General features: G+C 33.4%; 1 protein-coding gene and 1 long non-coding RNA gene across 3 annotated transcripts in view; both read left to right on the plus strand.

Annotated features, from left to right (window-relative positions):
- LOC127241379 (MADS-box protein EJ2-like) overlaps window positions 1-19,293 on the plus strand; it is a 31,159-nt gene that overhangs the window by 8,224 nt on the left and 3,642 nt on the right. For both annotated transcript variants that reach the window (XM_051260401.1, XM_051260400.1), the window contains exon 2: window positions 18,625-18,703. In XM_051260401.1, coding sequence (XP_051116358.1) covers window positions 18,625-18,703 — 79 coding nt within the window. The remainder of the gene's footprint in view (window positions 1-18,624; window positions 18,704-19,293) is intronic.
- Window positions 1,910-12,910, plus strand: LOC127241382 (uncharacterized). The gene is made up of 2 exons (XR_007836512.1): window positions 1,910-3,273; window positions 3,520-12,910. It is a non-coding gene; the product is annotated as an uncharacterized LOC127241382 (long non-coding RNA).

Consider the following 19,293-nt stretch of genomic DNA (forward strand, 5'->3'; position numbering starts at 1 on the left):
TTCGGAACATTCATTTCTTTCGTTTATTATTATTATTTTTCATTTTTCTTTAAATCGTCTTCTGTTTTTCTTTGTTATTTTTTATCTTTTTAAAATAACATATAAGTAGTTTAATTGATGACAAATTAATAAACTAATGCTTGAAGTGATACTTTATAACTTATTGAACACAATTAATTTTAACATAATACTTTCTATTTTCACTTTGGAAAAGAAAATAAAAAAAATCTACTTGATTGTGCATGATACGTGAAAATTTTATTATTTAAATAAATCATTAAACCTTTAATGATAGGATAAAGTAATCTATTCAAACGGTTCCAGAAAATTATATCCCGTTTCTAAAAGCAAAGACGATGCTAGAAAATATTTTCTTTAGTGGATTAGATGGAATGGAATTATTATATTTCATTGATTAGTTTATTACTTATTATTATATTCCGTTAATTAGTTTGCATACATAAAAAAAATTATATTACGTTTAACTGAAATATTTGTTCTTTGCATGTAATTATATCCTTGTACCTTCACCATACTATTAATATACTAATATACTAATTTCTTTAAATTTAGTAAACATGGTCCTTACATATATCAAACAAAAATTGCCACTATACTATTATTTTATTTTACAATTTATCCCTTCTATGTTTAAAGATATTATGCTCAATAATTCTTGCATTCTATCTCGCACTACAGGCAAGATGTAATAAATATACAAGAAAACCACATTATTTTTTTCTCTCCCTTTTCTAATAGTTGCATTAAATAATTGAGGAAATGTTACTGATGAAAATCGGCTTTTGGATGACTAGTGCGTTTTAAGCCGTCGAAAGGCTAATCACATAGGTTCCCGGTTGGCTTAAGAAAGCCTCCCGACAAGTCTCGAGCTAAAACAATTGAATAAACTCGAGCATGGACTAAAATTGATAAAGTAAGGTGCAAAATAAGAATAAAGAATAAAATATAAAAAGAAGGGAGAATAAATGATAAGAGGAACCTTGGGATGTTGTTGGTTGTGTCCTCTTTCTTCCTTATTAATTCTCTTTAAATCCTACATATCATTAAATCATTGAATCCCCTCAATTATTTGCAACCTCTCATTTATCACACACTCATTTGTTAAGTTTGCGGGCTCTTATAGATTTCTTGAGTATTTTGTGGGCCTTCTCTTTGACCTTGAAATAGGACTTCTCAAGGTAGCTTCTTGTCGTCGGAATGAGGCTTCTCACAAAGTAGCCTAGTCTCCTGCTCGACTCATTGGGCAAAACTTCCATTAGACTTCGTCAAACCTTTGTAGATCAAGCGGTGAGACATCCCTCGCTTGAGGGTTGGGTCCCAGGTTCGATCCTGGGTGGATGCGTGTGTGCATGTGTTGGGTGAAATTCTCTTGGGGGTGTGAGTGTGTGCGGTGTGTGTTAAAAAAAAAAACTTCCATTAGACTTCACAGTTGATTAATCGGCTTCAACATTTAGACTAGTGATAACCTAAAGCAATGTAAACTTTCCCTTGAAAACCATCACCACAATTCTTTGCTAAATTTCATAGCATTATGAGTATATATATATACATATAAATTCCCTGCAAACCAGGCCTTACGGGAAAGTCACACTAGGCGAACCATGTGTGGCAGGTGACCTGAGGCGCGGGGGTTTGAACCCATGACCTTACGGTCACAAATCCAACCCCTACACCACCAGGCCGTCCCTTACGAGACTCAATAAGTTCACTATTCAATTAACAAATCTATTCAATTAACAAATGTTAGTTCAAGAGTAATATTTTGATCCAATAAGTTCACTATTCATTGAAGTCATAGCTCAATACACAGATATTTGCACCATTTCTTACTTTTTATCCTTCTATAATACAAGACTGTTGTCAACTAAAATGCTTTAACAAAAGGTAATTATGTTGAGTCAATCTTCATATACCCTATAACTTGATCATGACTTATAATTAGTATACAATATAAGGTAATTCTAACAAAATTGACTTACAATGCCCAACAATATAGACAATTTAGGAAATATCCAATATCATAACCAGGGGCAATAAGACAAACACACCTATTGTTTTAGCTTAACATATTTCATCTTAGGCATTCTTAGTAATCTTGATATCATGAAACATCCAAGTGCCCCAAGATTCTTATTTTCGAAATGTAGAAATAAACATTCTTTTAGCTACCAAATTTCATTCTAATCATTCATAGTAATGACGATATCATCAATGTAGACAAGCGAGGTACAAAACTTGACAAGTGAGTTACAAGATTTCACTTTCTCAACTTATAAATGACCGAAAGTTAATAATTCTATCCCTTCCATTGTAGCAATAAATCATTCATTCATAAATACCGTCTAGATTAACTCACTTGTATTTCTAAATTAGTTGTGTTCTAATTAATTGCCTATTCATGTACTCTATTTATACCTGAGGAATCTTTGTATTCTCCCAATTATTTTCCTATTTTAAGATATAAATGTAACACCAATTTAGTCTTTCCTTCTCCTTCTACTCTCATGGGCGACATAAACATAACGTATTTGCAGCCATTGGTGTTGCTAAGATGTGGAGGTTTGATGTGGTTGCCAATACTCACCGTCCATAATATCACTTTTGCATTATCCACGATCAATGACATGGACATAGAACACAAACAAGAAAATAGAACACAAAGAATTATGTGATTCGACCGATAAAGATTATCGACCTACGTTCGCAAGGGCAACAAAAAAAATTCTTATTTCTACAATATAAAGAGGCACACTTTACAAGTACAAGAGATGGCATTTATAGACTAAAGTTTAAGGTTAATCGCGATTGGGCCCAAACTCCAATAAGCCCATTAGGGTCAATTACCCCTAAAGAAGTCTACACTTAAGAATGGATTCATCAATGGCTTTAAAGTGTATTTATTTTATACTAGCTAGTGTCAGTGTACTAGCCTGCTCCAATTGGACTGTCTTCGTCCTTGTCATCGTTTATCATACCTTCTTAAGATTACTCACTAGTCTATAGAATGTTCGTACAACAATATGACAACACTTGGTATATGGACTTCGGTGTTCCATTCTTACCTTAACACCTTTTATTCTAGTACATTGTCTCGTATATCTTGCTCCACTTGGCTCAAGGGGATATAGCTCAATTGGTATAGCTCCTTGCTTTTTCAGGATAAAAAAGGGTTGAGAAAATGCCTCGAGCTAATGTTTGAGCGCCAGGCGCTGAAGTAACCACACCATACTTATAGGAGAAGTTCGAAAAAAGGTACAAGAATTATCTAAGCGGGTGCCGAGGGCTAGGTATAAAGAGTTCATAATTAGGCTACCATCCGCATATGCAAATGTCTTTTATTTGCCAGCATTTATGGACTCCAGGGGTTGAATATATCGCGTTGGGATATTACACTTGCATGATAGAAGAGAGAACACAGATAGGAAACCAAATTGCACTGCCCTTTTTTTAAGTAGGTGATTCACTATTGGAGCATAATTTTTCACTATGCCCCTGCAGGGATAGTGCAATAGAAGTCTCGAGAATTCAAGAGAAGGTCACGGAGATGGGAGCCGTTTATCATTACAATAGGTGTCAAGTGGAAGTGCATTAATGTATGCAAGAATGAATACACCAAAATAAGTTGAATAGAGTTCCCCAGAGAATGAACTATAGGAAGGCAATCGGAATGACTAAACTATAGGAAGGCAATCGGAATGACTATGAGAAAATAGGCTAAAGTAGTAAAAATAAATGAATGTTAGACACAAGAAAGAAGCTATCGAATCTCATTTAAGTTGGGCCAACCTATCCATACACTACTAATTCTTCTTCTGCTTATAAAAATCAAAAGGTGATCACTCACACTCGGCTAGATAAGAAACTAAAAAAATGATAAACCTTACGGGTTGACGCCACAAATTCGTGATTGTCTGATAATGGGCAGGAATACCCTCTTTTTGCTAAACATGATGTGATGAACTGATAATCCAATATATACTTTTTATGAATGTCAACTAAGTATGCAACACTGTCTCATTTGTCTTGTTCTTCTCATCTTGTCATCTGTGATGGCACACTACCCATCATATGTTCTCCAAGCTTATAAAATGTCCCAAACTTGCAAATTTTGTTTTCGTCCTTAAATCGACAACCGACAATGAATTCCATAAAACTTGACCCTGTTAGTTTATTAAGGATCCCCAAAACACACAATCTTCTTCGCAGCAATAGCTTTGATGATTTGTACCCACTTTGACTACATTTCTCACCATGTGCCATCCTCGTCCAGCCTTACACGATTACTATATGGTTCCGTCTCTTTGGTTGCCCAAATTATTTAACTTGGCATTATCATATTCTCTATTTAAAAGATTGACACCAAAATTTGTCATGCATGTCAACTCGAAGAGTATGTTACTCATTTTCTCCTTTTTTTTCCCACTCGGTATCGATTGACATAATACAATGTAATCTACGGACATTCCCCCTAATATGTGTGCTTTAAATATGATCATGTTTGCTTGGGTAATCACAAGCACACATTACATGGGACATTTTTAACAAAATCAAATTTGAAATTACAAATGCACATTACATTGGACATTTATTAACAAAATCAAATTTGAAACCTTTCAAGACTTCGTAAATTCTCATTCTTAAATTGACTTACATTCACTTCTCTCTCTCTTTCATACAACGTGACAATAATAAAGAATGCAAAAATATTGCTTGAGATTTCTTATTAACACATATCTGCCTTCGTTTCTATGACTCTTGCACATTGCAACAAAATGGCAATGCCAAATGCATCTCCACACCATTAATAACATTATGTGCATTTTACTCTTTCAAGTCAGCCTTTCCTTTCTTTTTGGGTTAAAGCTTTACACATAGCCACAACCCTAAATAGACTCCATATCATTCACAACGAAATCCCTCATTAATCTTTGTGTAGCTCACTGCTAGACTATTCGCATATACATGTTTTCACTTGTTATCTTGTCCATATCTAGCCACAAACTAGCACCACATTCCACCAAATGAACTTTTCTTGTTTATCCAACCAATCACAAAGGTTATTGTTACCTCAAATTTGTCTTTAAAATGTATCATCTTTAGGCATATTTTTATGAAGATTATTTGTTTGATATGCTACTCACTATCTCAGTAGTTGTCCTCTGATAGGTTCCTCTGATAGGTTCCTTGACTATCATATCAGCCATACAGAAAAATATTCTTATCATCGACTTCGTTGGCTGGTTTGGCCACTTTTGACAATGGCATTAACCATCTCGTATGCTCAAATTGCATGGAAGCCAAGCACTGGCAAGCATACCGTGACCTCTACCAATGCAATACCTACATTGCTTCATGCTTTGCTCAATAAGAAAGTTATGTTCTGGTACCCGTTCATTATGTAGATTTATCTCTGATGGATATGCACTAGACTTTCTTCTTCGGTCGATAACTGTCCGTACACCTCGACAATGACTTTGGCTTCCATGGTCAATGCTGCACTTGTTGGCATGTTCTACTAACTGATGGGACACGTCCACCCCAACAATGAGACATCAACTAATGCAAACTCGAGAGAAGGAAGACATTTAAGTTCCCTAGGATTTCCCCGCCTATATAGCCTTAACAACCAATTCTCTTTTATATGCCCAACAACTGACACGACCGGCCACTTGGCCTCGCATGCTGTGAAAGCCAGGATAGCCATCCCTTGTGCGCAACAAGCTTGAGGATTGCTGATAATGAGAGATATATGCAGGACACATAACTATACGAGATATAGGTATATGGACAAGGGTTCACACACATGGAATAGATTATGGCCAAAACTTGGGGCAAATTTGTCAACCCGTGAGAACACTCCCCCACCTCACGCTACAACACCATCGAGCATATTCCCTCCCTAAAAATTTACAATAGAGTTGCATACACAAGGGCAGTATCACGGGCCTTTTGAGTATGTGAGATTATATAGTACCAAATTTCCTTTAACCTATTTAAGAACCTACAAATGTCACTGATTGTTGGGCCCATGGAATCCCGTCAGGACATAATCATGGAAATATCCTCATCCCATGCTTTAATTGTTGGATCATTTTTTATGGTCCAAGTAGGTGATTAGGTATGTGTATTCAATTTGGGACTATTTGACATAGTTCTTCCCACTAAACCTGTTGAATGCCCGGATATTTTGCATTTCCCCAAATTTTTGAACAAAATTAAATTCTTTGAAAGGGTTGGAATTAATAAAGATGGGAGATTTTTGACATTGACTTGGTGAAGAAGAGAAATTCACCGCCTTTAAGAGTTGAACAAAAACACAACAATGAAGGTTGTTTGAAGAAGACCATAAAACCTTTAAAAAATTCTTAGGGTTGTATTCTTTTGTGGATTTTACCCAATTTTTACTATTCAGATTTTTTTTTCCTCAAAAATATTAAATCAAACAATTACTTCTCTTTTATTTATATTATACTACAAATTTATAGTATAATATATTACATCAACTTATATTTATATTACATTAAACAACTATTCAAATTCAACATTTTACTATTAAAAAATCCAAACCCACAATTATTTTAATTGATAATACACAATGTAAAATAGAAAATTTTAAGGAAAAAAAAAACAATTTAAGGGAAAAAAAAACTATTTAAGGGACTACATAATGATTCTATTAACATAATTACAGAGCTATTTACAGCACAATTATTCCTTGACATAGTTCACTAAGCATTATTCTAGTATTTCCTTAACCATTGTCACTTGTTCGAATAATAGTTAGGTGTGTTAGATGTCAGAAATGCAAATAGTTCACGAAGCACTATTTAGTATTTCCTTGACCATTGTCACTTGTTCGAATAATAGTTAGGTGTGTTAGATGTCATAAATGCAAATAGGGTAAGTCCCATATTACTTGTCTGAATTGGAGAAATTTTTATTTTTCATAATTTAAATCCTCAATATGGAAGATGTGACTTTCTGTGTGGTTTCCTTGACCTTTGTCATTGATACCTAGTAAGCGAATGAGGTAGACGTCAACAATGCAAATAGGATAAGTCCTAAGATAATCATCCAAATTGAAGACGGTCTTTATCTTTTCTTAGCTTAAGTCGTTGATTAAGGAAGCATGACTTCAAAAATTGAGGTTTCCTTGAGCCTCGTCACCTGATTGAATAGACAAATGCAATTGAAGATGTCACAAAAGTAAATTGGGTAAATCCCATAATATCTTGATCTTTACACCAATTTATAGGCAAATAAGGTAGAAAACCGAAATGCAAATAGGGTAAAACCCATGACAATTGTCCAAATTGAAGACAATCTTGATTTTTGCACAACATAGTGCTCAATTTAGGTGTCCGTGGTTGATTTTATGCCTATAGAGGAAAATAGCTTACTCCTACATATTGTTAGATAGGTTGAGGAAAATGGACTATAGGAAGATCCGATTGAGCTACCCTAACGTAGAGTTTTAATCTTGATTCGAAAATCCATAATTATAAGGTAGAAAGTTCCCTCAATAGCATAATGATTGATCCCCAAACATTCTAATTCTTGAAAGTGGCCACTAAACCGTCATGATCCCAAAACGAGCAACAAAGAATTCCATGGTTATGTACTTATCTAGAGCATAATTTTGATATGAGATTTAACCAACGATTGTAGCACTTAATTTGCTAATGTTCACAGAATGTGTATATTCTCCAATCACAATTTGGATAGAGGCGCACATTGATTCCCATTAAAGGGTAAGGTAAAAGTGTTGGTAGAAGCCATCCATTCTCCGAGAGAAGTCATACTGGACTAGACTTAAAAGGTTTGGATGCTAGTCAAAGTATCTTAAACATCAGTAAATTGGAAGAACAAATTTACTACTACATAAAAACCACATTGTTTGGTCTTGTTTGGTTATAAAAGAGATTCAACGAATCTGTCATTGTTTGAAGAAGTTTGATAAGGGACTAAGAATGAGAGCCTATCCTCAAGGGTAGTTCGCTGTGAAGTATCCACCAAGAAAGATGATGACCGTGTTAGTCAATGGTGAAAGTTGTTGTAGAGTTTGATAGGCGAAGAGGAAATGAGTGTTAGCCAATAGTGAAAGTTGTTGGAGAGTTTGATAGGCGAAGAGGAAATGAGAACGCATTGTTAAAGAAAGCATTGCATGAAGGGTCAACCCATGGAAGTGACACAACTGATTGTTGACGTGTGTAGAGGTTTCTCCACATCGCAACAAGCTTCTTAAGGACTTAGTAAATTGGGTTTTAAGTTTGATTTAGGGGCTTCTTAACAATTAAATTGATTTCAAAGGGTAGGAAATTTGTGGTGCAACAGCATCCAACCAAGGATTCTTTAACTTACTTTTTTATCTACACTTTATCAAGGTACCTAAGATCTACACATAACAAGAAACATCTCAATGATCAAATTATTTGATCATTTTGTTTCACATAATTATTGCAAGAAATATTTGACTTAGTACCAAAGTCAATTTATAAGAGCTCCGTGTGCCTTGTAGCCATCTCATAAACATGCATGTTTTCAAATTTCAGTAAGAGATCTTTATTAATATGCCGATGAGATCTAAGAATAGTTTCTATTGCATCAAATGGCAAAATAGTGTATAGTGATTTTAGCACTAACATGACATCAGATGGCAAAAATAATGGATAGTGACTTCTTGTAAAAGTTCTATTGCCTTGTGTTTGTTTGGAGGTTTGGATTTTGAGTTGAGATTTGAATAGTAAAAATTTTGAATTTAAATAGTTATATGATGTGATATAAATAGGTGTTGATGTGATGTTTTGAATGTAAAATTGATTTTTAGTATAATATAAAAATGAAAAATAGGTGTTTGATTTGATGTTTTTGGGTGAAAAAAATGGGATGAATAGTGAAAATTAAATCCAATCTCCCAAACAAACACACCCTTAATAGTGAATCACATCAAACACATTATTTTCCGTAGTATTTTCCTATCAACATGTACAATTGTATAGTAAGAACAAAATTTCTAAAATAAGAATTATTACAAACACTTAATCTAGTAATAAGGTAATAAGATCTTTTGAGTCTCTCGTTATGTAGTTAATCCGGTACTTAATCCGGTAATAAGATCTTATGAATCACCGAGTCTCTATGTAGCCCAAAGTTCAACTATAGTAGCCTTTTTCTTGTCAATGTTAACTCCCCCATTTTCTCCATCTATTAGTAATGTACATGTACTTTATTAACACGTGCTAATGAAAGCAATTCAATTACAAATTAAACTTGTTGGAAATGTATAGTTTCAATTGGAATGTTGTTCCTTTAGTTCTATTTCATGTAGCCCCAAGCCAACCATTGTATGAAAAAATATCTAAAAAAAAAAGAAAACCTTCGCATTTTGATAGAGCAGCCATCTCATGTACAAGCCAGGGACACTACACCTTTATTCTTTGTGCATTTTTTTTACAAGATTCTACTATTCAATTTTTATTTTTCAAAAAAATTAAAAATTAATTTTACTTTTAAGATATCACATTACTATCTATTTATTTATATCACATCAAATAACGTTATTCTAATTCAAACTTTTACTATTAAAAAAATTCAAATCCACAAATGCTATTTTCCATGACAAGTATAATAAATAGTCAAATAACAAAAAACATATTTGATTTCAACACATATTTGATTTCAACTATATATTAAACACCCTCTCATGAACAAGCAAACTTTTCTCTACGGGAAAAGAAGGCCAATGTTATTTGGAGACAAGAATTTTATCAACACCAAATTCTTCCATAGTTTGGTTGCAACTTCCCAAGCCTCAAACAAAAATTTCGCTTATTAAATGGGTCATAGGTTAATTCATTTTGAGATGCCAAAATAGGAATGATTTTGTATTTTTTAGTGTATTTTTTGAGTTTCAAAGTCCAATGGTTATCTCTGGTTCGGTTAAGAATCAAGTGGATTCTTCCGAAGAACCGGAAGCGAAGCGCTATGCTGGGGCGGGGGGACGGGAAAAGAAAGGGCTCCGAGATCCCCGAGACAAGTTTGTAGCCTCTTGTTCGGCCTTTTTCCATTGAGAGAGATTAAAAAGGCTCGTTTTATGTTTTGGAGACAACCATTGAAATAGGTAAAAGTTAATTTGGACTTCTTTGAAGCCTTTACGGAGACCTTTAAAGAATGATGCCATTCAATTTTTTGAGATTTTTAAATTTAGACTACTTTATACCCCATGGAGTGGGCGATTTGTTTTTCGTCCTAATAATAGTAAGATCTCATGCCCAAAAAATGCATAATTCTTTCATCCAATATCCGTAATTGACACATATTTAACTCTTAGCCTAGACGCTTTCCAGATGTTCTTAGTTTTATTATTAGCCCCATATAGATTGGTCACACATCATATGCATTGGATAGTGCACTTATTGCTAATAAAGTTGTGAACAACCTTAAGCATAGTAAAAACAAGGGTTTTATTGCCTTTCAGATGCTCTTAGCTTTATTAGTAGCCCCCTCTAGATTGGTCACATATCATATGCATTGGGTGGAGCACTTATTGCTAATAAAGTTGTGAACAATCTTAAGCATAGTAAAAGCAAGGGTTTTATTCTTAAGTTGGGCATTGGAAAAGCTTTTGATATGTAATGGGATGCCTTATTTCTCGTCCTGAGCAAAATGGGTTTCCAAGATAGGGTTTACTCATCTTATATGCAACTTCATTTGTGTGAATCAAATGTGTAGAAAGATGTTACTCACCAGCCAAAACTTAATTTGTCTAAAAATGAAGTTTCGTGGCCTTAGGATGATTTTCCTTGAGTCCTTGAATAAAGAACTTATAAAGTGGGCCGGGTGTTTCCAAGATAACTCAACCCTCTAAAAGGCCATTTTAAACATGACATCTTTGCCAATTCAACTCGGCCTTACCTTTTCTTGGATGTTTCATGCTCTAGTCTTATATTTAGATTCATTTCATTTATGAGATAACCCTTCATTAGTTCTTAAACTCCTTGTTGCACCAATCATCTTAATTCTAAATTAGACACATGGATTATAACTATTATCATGTCATTTTCTGCAAGCACCTGTGAGTGTCAAACCTAGAATTAAAATCATTTAAGTACGGTAATGAGTGAAAAACAGTCATTTTCAAACACGGTTAATTTTAATGATCAAAATGATAAGTGGGGCAATTTGCGGACCAAAATTTATCTTTTTTCTAATAATATAGAATAGCTTGGATAAAAGAAATCCCTTTAATTGCGGCCAACTTTATTTCCATTGGTTTTTAAGTTCTTTTGTTTCATGGGTTATGAGTCGTGCCATGTCTTAAGTTCTACAAAAGTTATATATCTACATATTGCAAACTAGTCTCATTCTACAATGGTAACACTCAGGCCCGCAAGTCACGCAAAGTCGGGCGTGCCGGGATCGTAGACTAACTTCACAGGTCAACACGAGTCATTTTAGCGTGCTTCTGTCTTCGCTGACGCACACTTGATTTTATAGTGTTTTTTTAGTAGATCTACCGGAAAAAAAATATGCACATTGTTGACATGATTCAATCCATTTAACCTTTAATCAACTTTGGATGGTCAAATATCGATTCATCCACATATGATAGTTGGCCAAGCAATGGCCCAACGCTAGGGGTATCACATCCTCCCCCACTTAGAATGCAAGTGCCGCATTGCGCTAAAAAAATCGTCAACTACTAGGCCCGTCAACAGTCCGGTCAAGGACTATGGACTATCGAAGATCGGCTCTAATACCAATTGTGACACCCCGGCTCGCAATCCATACAAAGTCGAGCGTGTTGGGATCATAAACTAGCCCCACAGGTCAACACGGGTTCTTTTAGCACACTTCTAACCTCACTTACGCGCATTCTGAAAAACTTACCAGAGTATCACTCATGTTCAAATTACTTTAAAGTAAGTACGCTTAACTTTAGAGTTCTTTCAGTATAGCTCCCGAAAAAAAATATATACATTGTTGACATGAGTAATCTATTCAAAATTGTTATATTCAAGACGGCATGTGTATATATGATGGCTTAAACGTAGATCTTTCTATTTGGTTAAGATTGGTGTACGATTTTTCCTTGATGTTCTCCTACCTTACGATGATACTATTGCTCATGCAACCAGTCTAGAGTCACAATAGATAAGCCATGCTAGTATGAGCTGGTGATTTTTGGCGAGATGAATTTGCTCTCATGAATAATTTATGACGACTTGTTTGCAAGGATTATCTGCGACCTCTTCCAAATATCAACTATAAACAACAATAGTGGCACGTACAAACATATAATATTGTAAAAGTACTACAAATTATAATGCATTATAAATATTTTCATTAGATCATATAAACATAAATTAAAATATATAAAAGTACCAGAAACTAAAGAACAATACCAGAAACTAAAGAACACAATAAACCAACTTTACACATTCCATATAAATAACTACTATAAATTTTACAATTTGCTAAAGGTTCACATAAAAAGCAAAGCTATTTCCCCTCGCATGGGATTGTAACTTAAATAGTTGAGCTACTCTCATTAGACCCTAGAGGATTGGGGTTCAGTCCACAATTGGATGCGAGTAGAATAATAAATATGACCTCTTAAATGGGAGAGTACTTGAAAGAATTGACCCAAGTTGGGTGACGGTAACTTGTGATCAACATAAATAATGATTTTCTTTATGAGTGACCCCAACTTTTGGAACTTTTGATATCATTCATTTACAGTAACTTTTTTTAAAAATAAAACATCAAATACATTATTTCTCATAAAATATTATTCGGACACTAACTTTTTTACTATTTTCAAATTAAAGCCTAGTTTATTGAGATATGAACAGCTAGGATTGCATTCTATAAACATGCATGTATATAAGCATCACAAATAGAGACAACTTGCTCTCAATGGTTAGTCTTGGCAAAAAGAAAATTGAAAGTAAGGTATAAATGAAAAAAATGAAAAAAAAAAAAACCTCTCCCGTCCCATTCTTGATGAAATATTTTTATGCATGATGAAAACAGTTTCTTTGAACCAAACTAATTGTTACAATAATTGATGCTGGAAATATGTTCACACGTAGTATTTATCAAGGTTTATGTTATACGATGGAACGAGGAACTATCCTAGGCTTCTATCAGTAAATAAAATGTTAATAATTATATTATTAACTTATGATCAATGAGTAGATGTGTTGGGTTTGTTTACTTTATCCTTTTAAGTGTGTTTTTTATAGTAAGTATGAGAAGTTGCGTTGATAATATAAAAAAATAATATTTTGTGTTTAATTGTTAAATTTATATTTTTTTAGAGAAAAAAGTGTATATTATTTATAATATGTGAATGTATGTATATATTGTATTTTTTAATAATATTTATGAAGAATTGTTCCACCTAAAAATATTAGGTGAACAAACTCAAAATTTGAACATTTAACTGCCACAGTCTATAGATCTAAAATTCCACAAATGTAATGTTGATCATAAATGTTTAATGACTTTCTTTGTCCAATCCCTCTTTACAATATATATCTCATTTTTCATTTACTTGTTATGTTTGAAATTCTTGCTGTCACATAAGTCCCCTCTTTCCTCCCTTTTTCATTTCAAATGTGAAACTGTTTAGGTAATTGTGTTTCTTTCTTCCTCAGTAATTATTTTAATGATAATATGGATCTATACTCTCTTTTATGTAACATTGTTGTGTGATATACCTGTTTTTTTTTTTTTTTTTTTAGAAATTCATGAAACATTATTTCTTAAAATGTTTTCTACTTCTGGCGTGACAGCATGAGAACTATGAACTCTGCATCATGCAATTACCTAAATGCTAATGGGGTTACGTAACAAAAGAGTCAAGATGGGCTCCAACACCAAAACCCTCGTGCAGATTCTCTAATTGAATTAAGCATGGTGTATCCGTGGTAGCTGTTTCACTACATTTAAATTTTATGTGTAGAACAAACAATATTAGTAGAAAATAGAGTTAGCAGATTTTGGTTATATGTAGCAACGAGTTAAGGCCTTATATTTTCTATGCAACAATATTACCACTACGCATGACAAATTTTATACAAAAATAGATTTTGTAGATTTTGGTCATTGTAGCAACAATTAAGACCTTATATTTTCTGTGCAACCATATTAACACCTTGATGAAGCATGTATATCTTATTTCATCGTATTATTTTTAGTGAGAATCAATTGTTGTTACATTGAATAAAATTTGTCATGCATAGAGAAAATATAATTAAATTGGACATAAAAATGATGTGTTTTTAGTGTGTGTGTGCTAACACGTGTATGTTAACAAGATTACAAAGTATACACGTATAAATATAATAGCAATGATCATATATTATGAATTTAAGTTAGATTTCTAAATAAATCCATAGCAAGTCACACATTATTTAATGGTAAATCTTTAGATATGTTGTTGCATGCATGGCTTTTGGTTTATAAAGAAAAGGAAAAACGGATAGGCTTGTGCACAAAAAAATTTTTGCTTTCAAGATTTCAAAATTTAGTGAGAAGTTGCGAAGCAACTCTCTCCTACAAAAAAGGTACATTTGTTTTACTATTTTAGTTTATCTACCAAAAATATATTTATACCATGTTTAAAAAAGGAAATTATTTTTCTTTAAATTTCTACCAAATATTTTCCATTTATTTATACCATCATTACTGATGAACCCCACACATTTCTACTCTCAACTAATTTGATCCAAGAATTACATTGTTCACCGTATGAAAATCCATTTTTAACCCTATAAACACCAATTTTCTTGATATTCCTGCCTAATTAAAAATTTTGAGCACACTTCTAAAGATTGAGGGAGTATACTTTTTATGAGTTTCAAGATATTAATGGATATGTATAAGAACCAACAAAAAAAAGAAGTTGCTTGGTGTCACTTTATTTTTTTAGGTAGAAATAATTGTATCGATAGAAAAATGGATGCAAAAAGGTGCAAGGGAAAAAGAGAATAAAAACGAATTGTAGCTAGACAAATAGCTCTACCTTTTTCCTTGCAAAATTATTTATTGCCTTTGAGGGATGCGCTAAAAATAAATACAGGGGAAGGTTTCAATAGCAAGATATAACTTGTTTATGTCGAAACTTCAATTTCATTTGAACAAGGGCAACTTTCTTTCAATTCTTTGATCATTTATATGACAAGGTTTAAAGCCCATGACATAGGTACATCTAGCATTCACTCTTATCTATTGATGGTTGACTATTTTAAGGTAGTGTAGTACGCGGAGATACTCTAGTAACTCGTAAGCAACTTTACCTTAAGCCAGAAGGAAATTTGAAAGTCACGATCACAATTTTAGGAAGGGGGATTTATGTTGATAGAGCTTGTTTATGTAAGAATTCAATTTTGGACCAAGGGCAATTTTCTATCAATTCTTTGGCCATTTATACGCCGAGCTTTAAAGACAATAATGTAAGGACATCTAGTTTAGTGTTCTCTCTATCTATTGGTAGTTTGCTATTTTAAGGCCTTGTAGTATGTGGAAGTACTTTAGTAACTCGAATGCAAAAATTCAAATGAGTCACAAACACCCACAATTGTAGGGGGGTTCATGTTGATTTTGCAAATTTGCATTGAGAGTGCATAATTCAGCCATCTTCAACACCAAAAAAGAATCCTACTACCATTACCCAACCCAAAATCCAATATTTTTGGAAAAGCTGTATTCCAAGATTTGTATGTGTTTGGCCAAGGTACCCAAATGTTCACAGACAAATTATTCCCATATTTTCCACAAATCACGATCTTCCAAAAGGCTGAGTACTCTTGAAGGCTGCACCCATTTAGTAAGAAATGTTCCTCTTAAAGCATAGGGCGAAAATTAGTCTTGAGACCACAACTTTTTTTGAACAATTGATATCTAGTTGATGAGATGCATCTTCCAACAATAGCTCATGTCTATCTAAATAAGACTTGGGAATTACAATATCTAGGTTGTGAATATGTGTTAAGAAGGCAAGTTTGATCGAGCCGACTTAAATGAGTGGCAGGACCACTAAACAACAAGAGTTTGCCTTCCAAACCATAGTCTAAAGTCAACTTGGTCCCGAACAAGTTAGATAGCCTTGGCATGGACTCATCTAACCAAATAGGTTGAAGGAAGCTCCTCAACCAAATAATGGATAGGAAGTGGACCAAATACCTAGATAGATAACTTTTATATGAGAGTTTACAAAGGAGTTTCCCAATAAATAAAGAGGGCAAGAGAGTATCACCTTGTCAAAGACACTTTCAAATATTTAACTTAAGAAGATGGAGATCCATTGATCAGAACAAGGGAAAGTGTTGAGGACATGCAAGCAAATGTCCAAGAGATCCATTTATCATTAAAGCCACTATGCTCATAATGAAAAACAAGGTAGACCAATTACATTATCGAGTGCTTCATTGGCAATGAGAACGCAATCTACTTTTTTTTTCTTTAAGATAAACTAATTTGTTGAGGGCTAATAATATGACAAAAAACTTCCCAAAGGCGGGTTGAGTCTAAGTTAGAAATTTGTGTAAATCTCCAATTAAGATGGGGGATATTGAGCATGAAATCTTTTGGACAAGATTATAAAGATACCTCAAATGGGTAGAGGAATGTACTATTTCATACCTCAGTATTAAAGCTTATGTTAAATTGGCCCTTTGTACATGTGGATGCAACCTATCTACCATATTTGCATAATCCTCTAATGTGCAAAGCTTTTTAAATATTATGGTTTTACTTTTAAAACATATCATATGTCAAGTTGATGGCTATCAATAGCTTTGTCAAGCTTGGTGATTGATAATTAAAGATGTTAAAACCTTAAAAGATTTATTAAGCGCATCTATATGGAATAAATCATTGAGAAAGTTAAGTTGGCATTGCTTTGGAGCAAAAGGGGAACTTCTATGTAAGGACAGAGAGCCATGTCTAATTAAGCATGCTCTAACTTTATACTACACCCTACAAAAGCTCGAGTGTAAAACCCCATACTGCTCCATACCTCTTGTGCAAGACGAGTGTGCTATATGATTGTAGACTTATCCTACATATCAACCATGCTTTGGAGCAAAAGGGGAACTTCTATGTAAGGACAGAGAGCCATGTCTAATTAAGCATGCTCTAACTTTATACTACACCCTACAAAAGCTCGAGTGTAAAACCCCATACTGCTCCATACCTCTTGTGCAAGACGAGTGTGCTATATGATTGTAGACTTATCCTACATATCAACCAAACTTTGCATACTTTATCCTCACTCATGTGCGCCATGAGAAACTGCCCATGAATCATTTATTCCAAGGCCCCAAATGGTTGGATAGATTTGAATTTGATTGTGGATTTTAAATGAATGGATTTGCCTTACTATGAATTTGAAATATTTCAAGGGTGTGTTTGATTTGAAATTGAATTTTCTATTTAAATTTTGGATTAAATACTACTTTGATATGTTTTATAAGAGAAAATATTGTATTTTTATCGGGAACCATATTGGATAATGTTTTTTTTTTCTTTAAACATAAACAAAACACATCCTCAGTTCCATATATGACTAAATAAAATAATAGGATTAACAAAGTTGTACGAGTAAACTTGTGGAAATTTTGATATTTTACATAAGCCAATTGTCTATTTATTTGTTGGAAATGTTCTAGCCATGCTACTCATCTAATAACTAGATATTGACAAGTGTTTTTTCATTTCTACAAGATCCACAAATCCTTTTAAGAATATCTTCAAAGTTTGAGTTTGTTTCTTTAAGTAGTTTTAGGATGCCTAAGTCCTCATGAAATTATCACATACAAAGCATACAAGAAATTTCCAAGTGATTTTTTAGGCTATAGTCTTTGATGTGTAATTCTCTTAAGTGTGTTGTTTGGGGATTTGGATTTTTAGTTGATATTTGACTACTAAAAATTTTGAATTGAAATAGTTGAATGATGTGATATAAATAGATATTGATATGATATTTTGAATGTAAAAATTGAATTTTAGTATAATATTGAAAACGAAAAATAGAAGTTTGATTTGATATTTTTTAGGAAAATTTTTTTGGTGAATAGTAGAAATTTGGAGAAATTTAATAAAGGAAACACACCCTTAGCAATATGCTAGAAAGGTATATAGATAAAGCCAAACTACCTTTTATGCATTTTATCTAGCTATTGTCATATGTTGTGAATGATGATGTTTCATTTTATCCATAGTTAAAGCATATTATTTAATGGAACTGTTGTCAGGGCTTCCAGAGCAGTCCCAGCTCATAACTTGTTTGTGTTACTGTTTGTCACCATCAATTTGGTGTTTTATGTCAGCTACTTGTTTTTGTTACCGTTTGAAACACCACGTTGACTAACCGTCAATTTGGTGTTTTTGTCTGCTACTTCATTTACTTGTGTTGCATTTGTTAGTCAGTAGCATCATCTTCTAGACCTGACCCATGGCTCACAAGTTATATATTGAATGTTCTAAAAGGGAGCAGAGATTGTTTTATATGCCTTCAGAAACACATTTAACCATTATAATTACTGCCATTATGATTTAGTATGGTCACTAACTATTTGTTTCCTTGATATACAGCCTGACTGAGATCGTGCAACAATATCAGAGCCGTGTTGATACAGAATCAGGTGCCTCTAAAGGAGGTTGTGGTACACAGGTAATGTGTTGTAAACACATTAATTTAACTAACATCTCATTTAGTGAGATTTGAACGTTGACATAGTTGTAAATGGCGCACATGGTGTAGACTATAAATACTACTATACTTTTAAGGTACATAATACACATGCCATTAATATCACACATTTTGAGTAAACATCTTATATATATATATATATATATATGCAGAACATAAAAATAATAAAACAATGTTAATGTACTAACCAGAACATAAGAATAATAAAACAATGTTAATGTACTATCGAAGAAAAAAAGCAGAAAAATAAATAAATAAACCGCTTATGTGAATAACTAAAACAGTGGCTGTAAGCTGCATTAGCTTCCATAAGATTTGCAGCTCCATGGGTGACGGATGAGGGGGGGAAAAGATGGAAAACAGGAGGGCAAATGGTAATAATTTAGCATATGTTTTCTATGTAGATTGTAGAATATACCAAAATCCCAGGAATTTTCAAACCAAGTCATGAATTGATTCTTCCAGGTGGTTTGAGTTCTTAGAAATATTGTGCATTTCATATGTTAGCTTGTGGCACTATCATAAACGACAATATTTTACTCTAAACATAA

The sequence above is a fragment of the Andrographis paniculata genome, unplaced genomic scaffold (assembly GCF_009805555.1).
Source record: "Andrographis paniculata isolate CXL003 unplaced genomic scaffold, ASM980555v1 Contig82END, whole genome shotgun sequence".
NCBI classification, from domain to species: Eukaryota; Viridiplantae; Streptophyta; class Magnoliopsida; order Lamiales; family Acanthaceae; genus Andrographis; species Andrographis paniculata.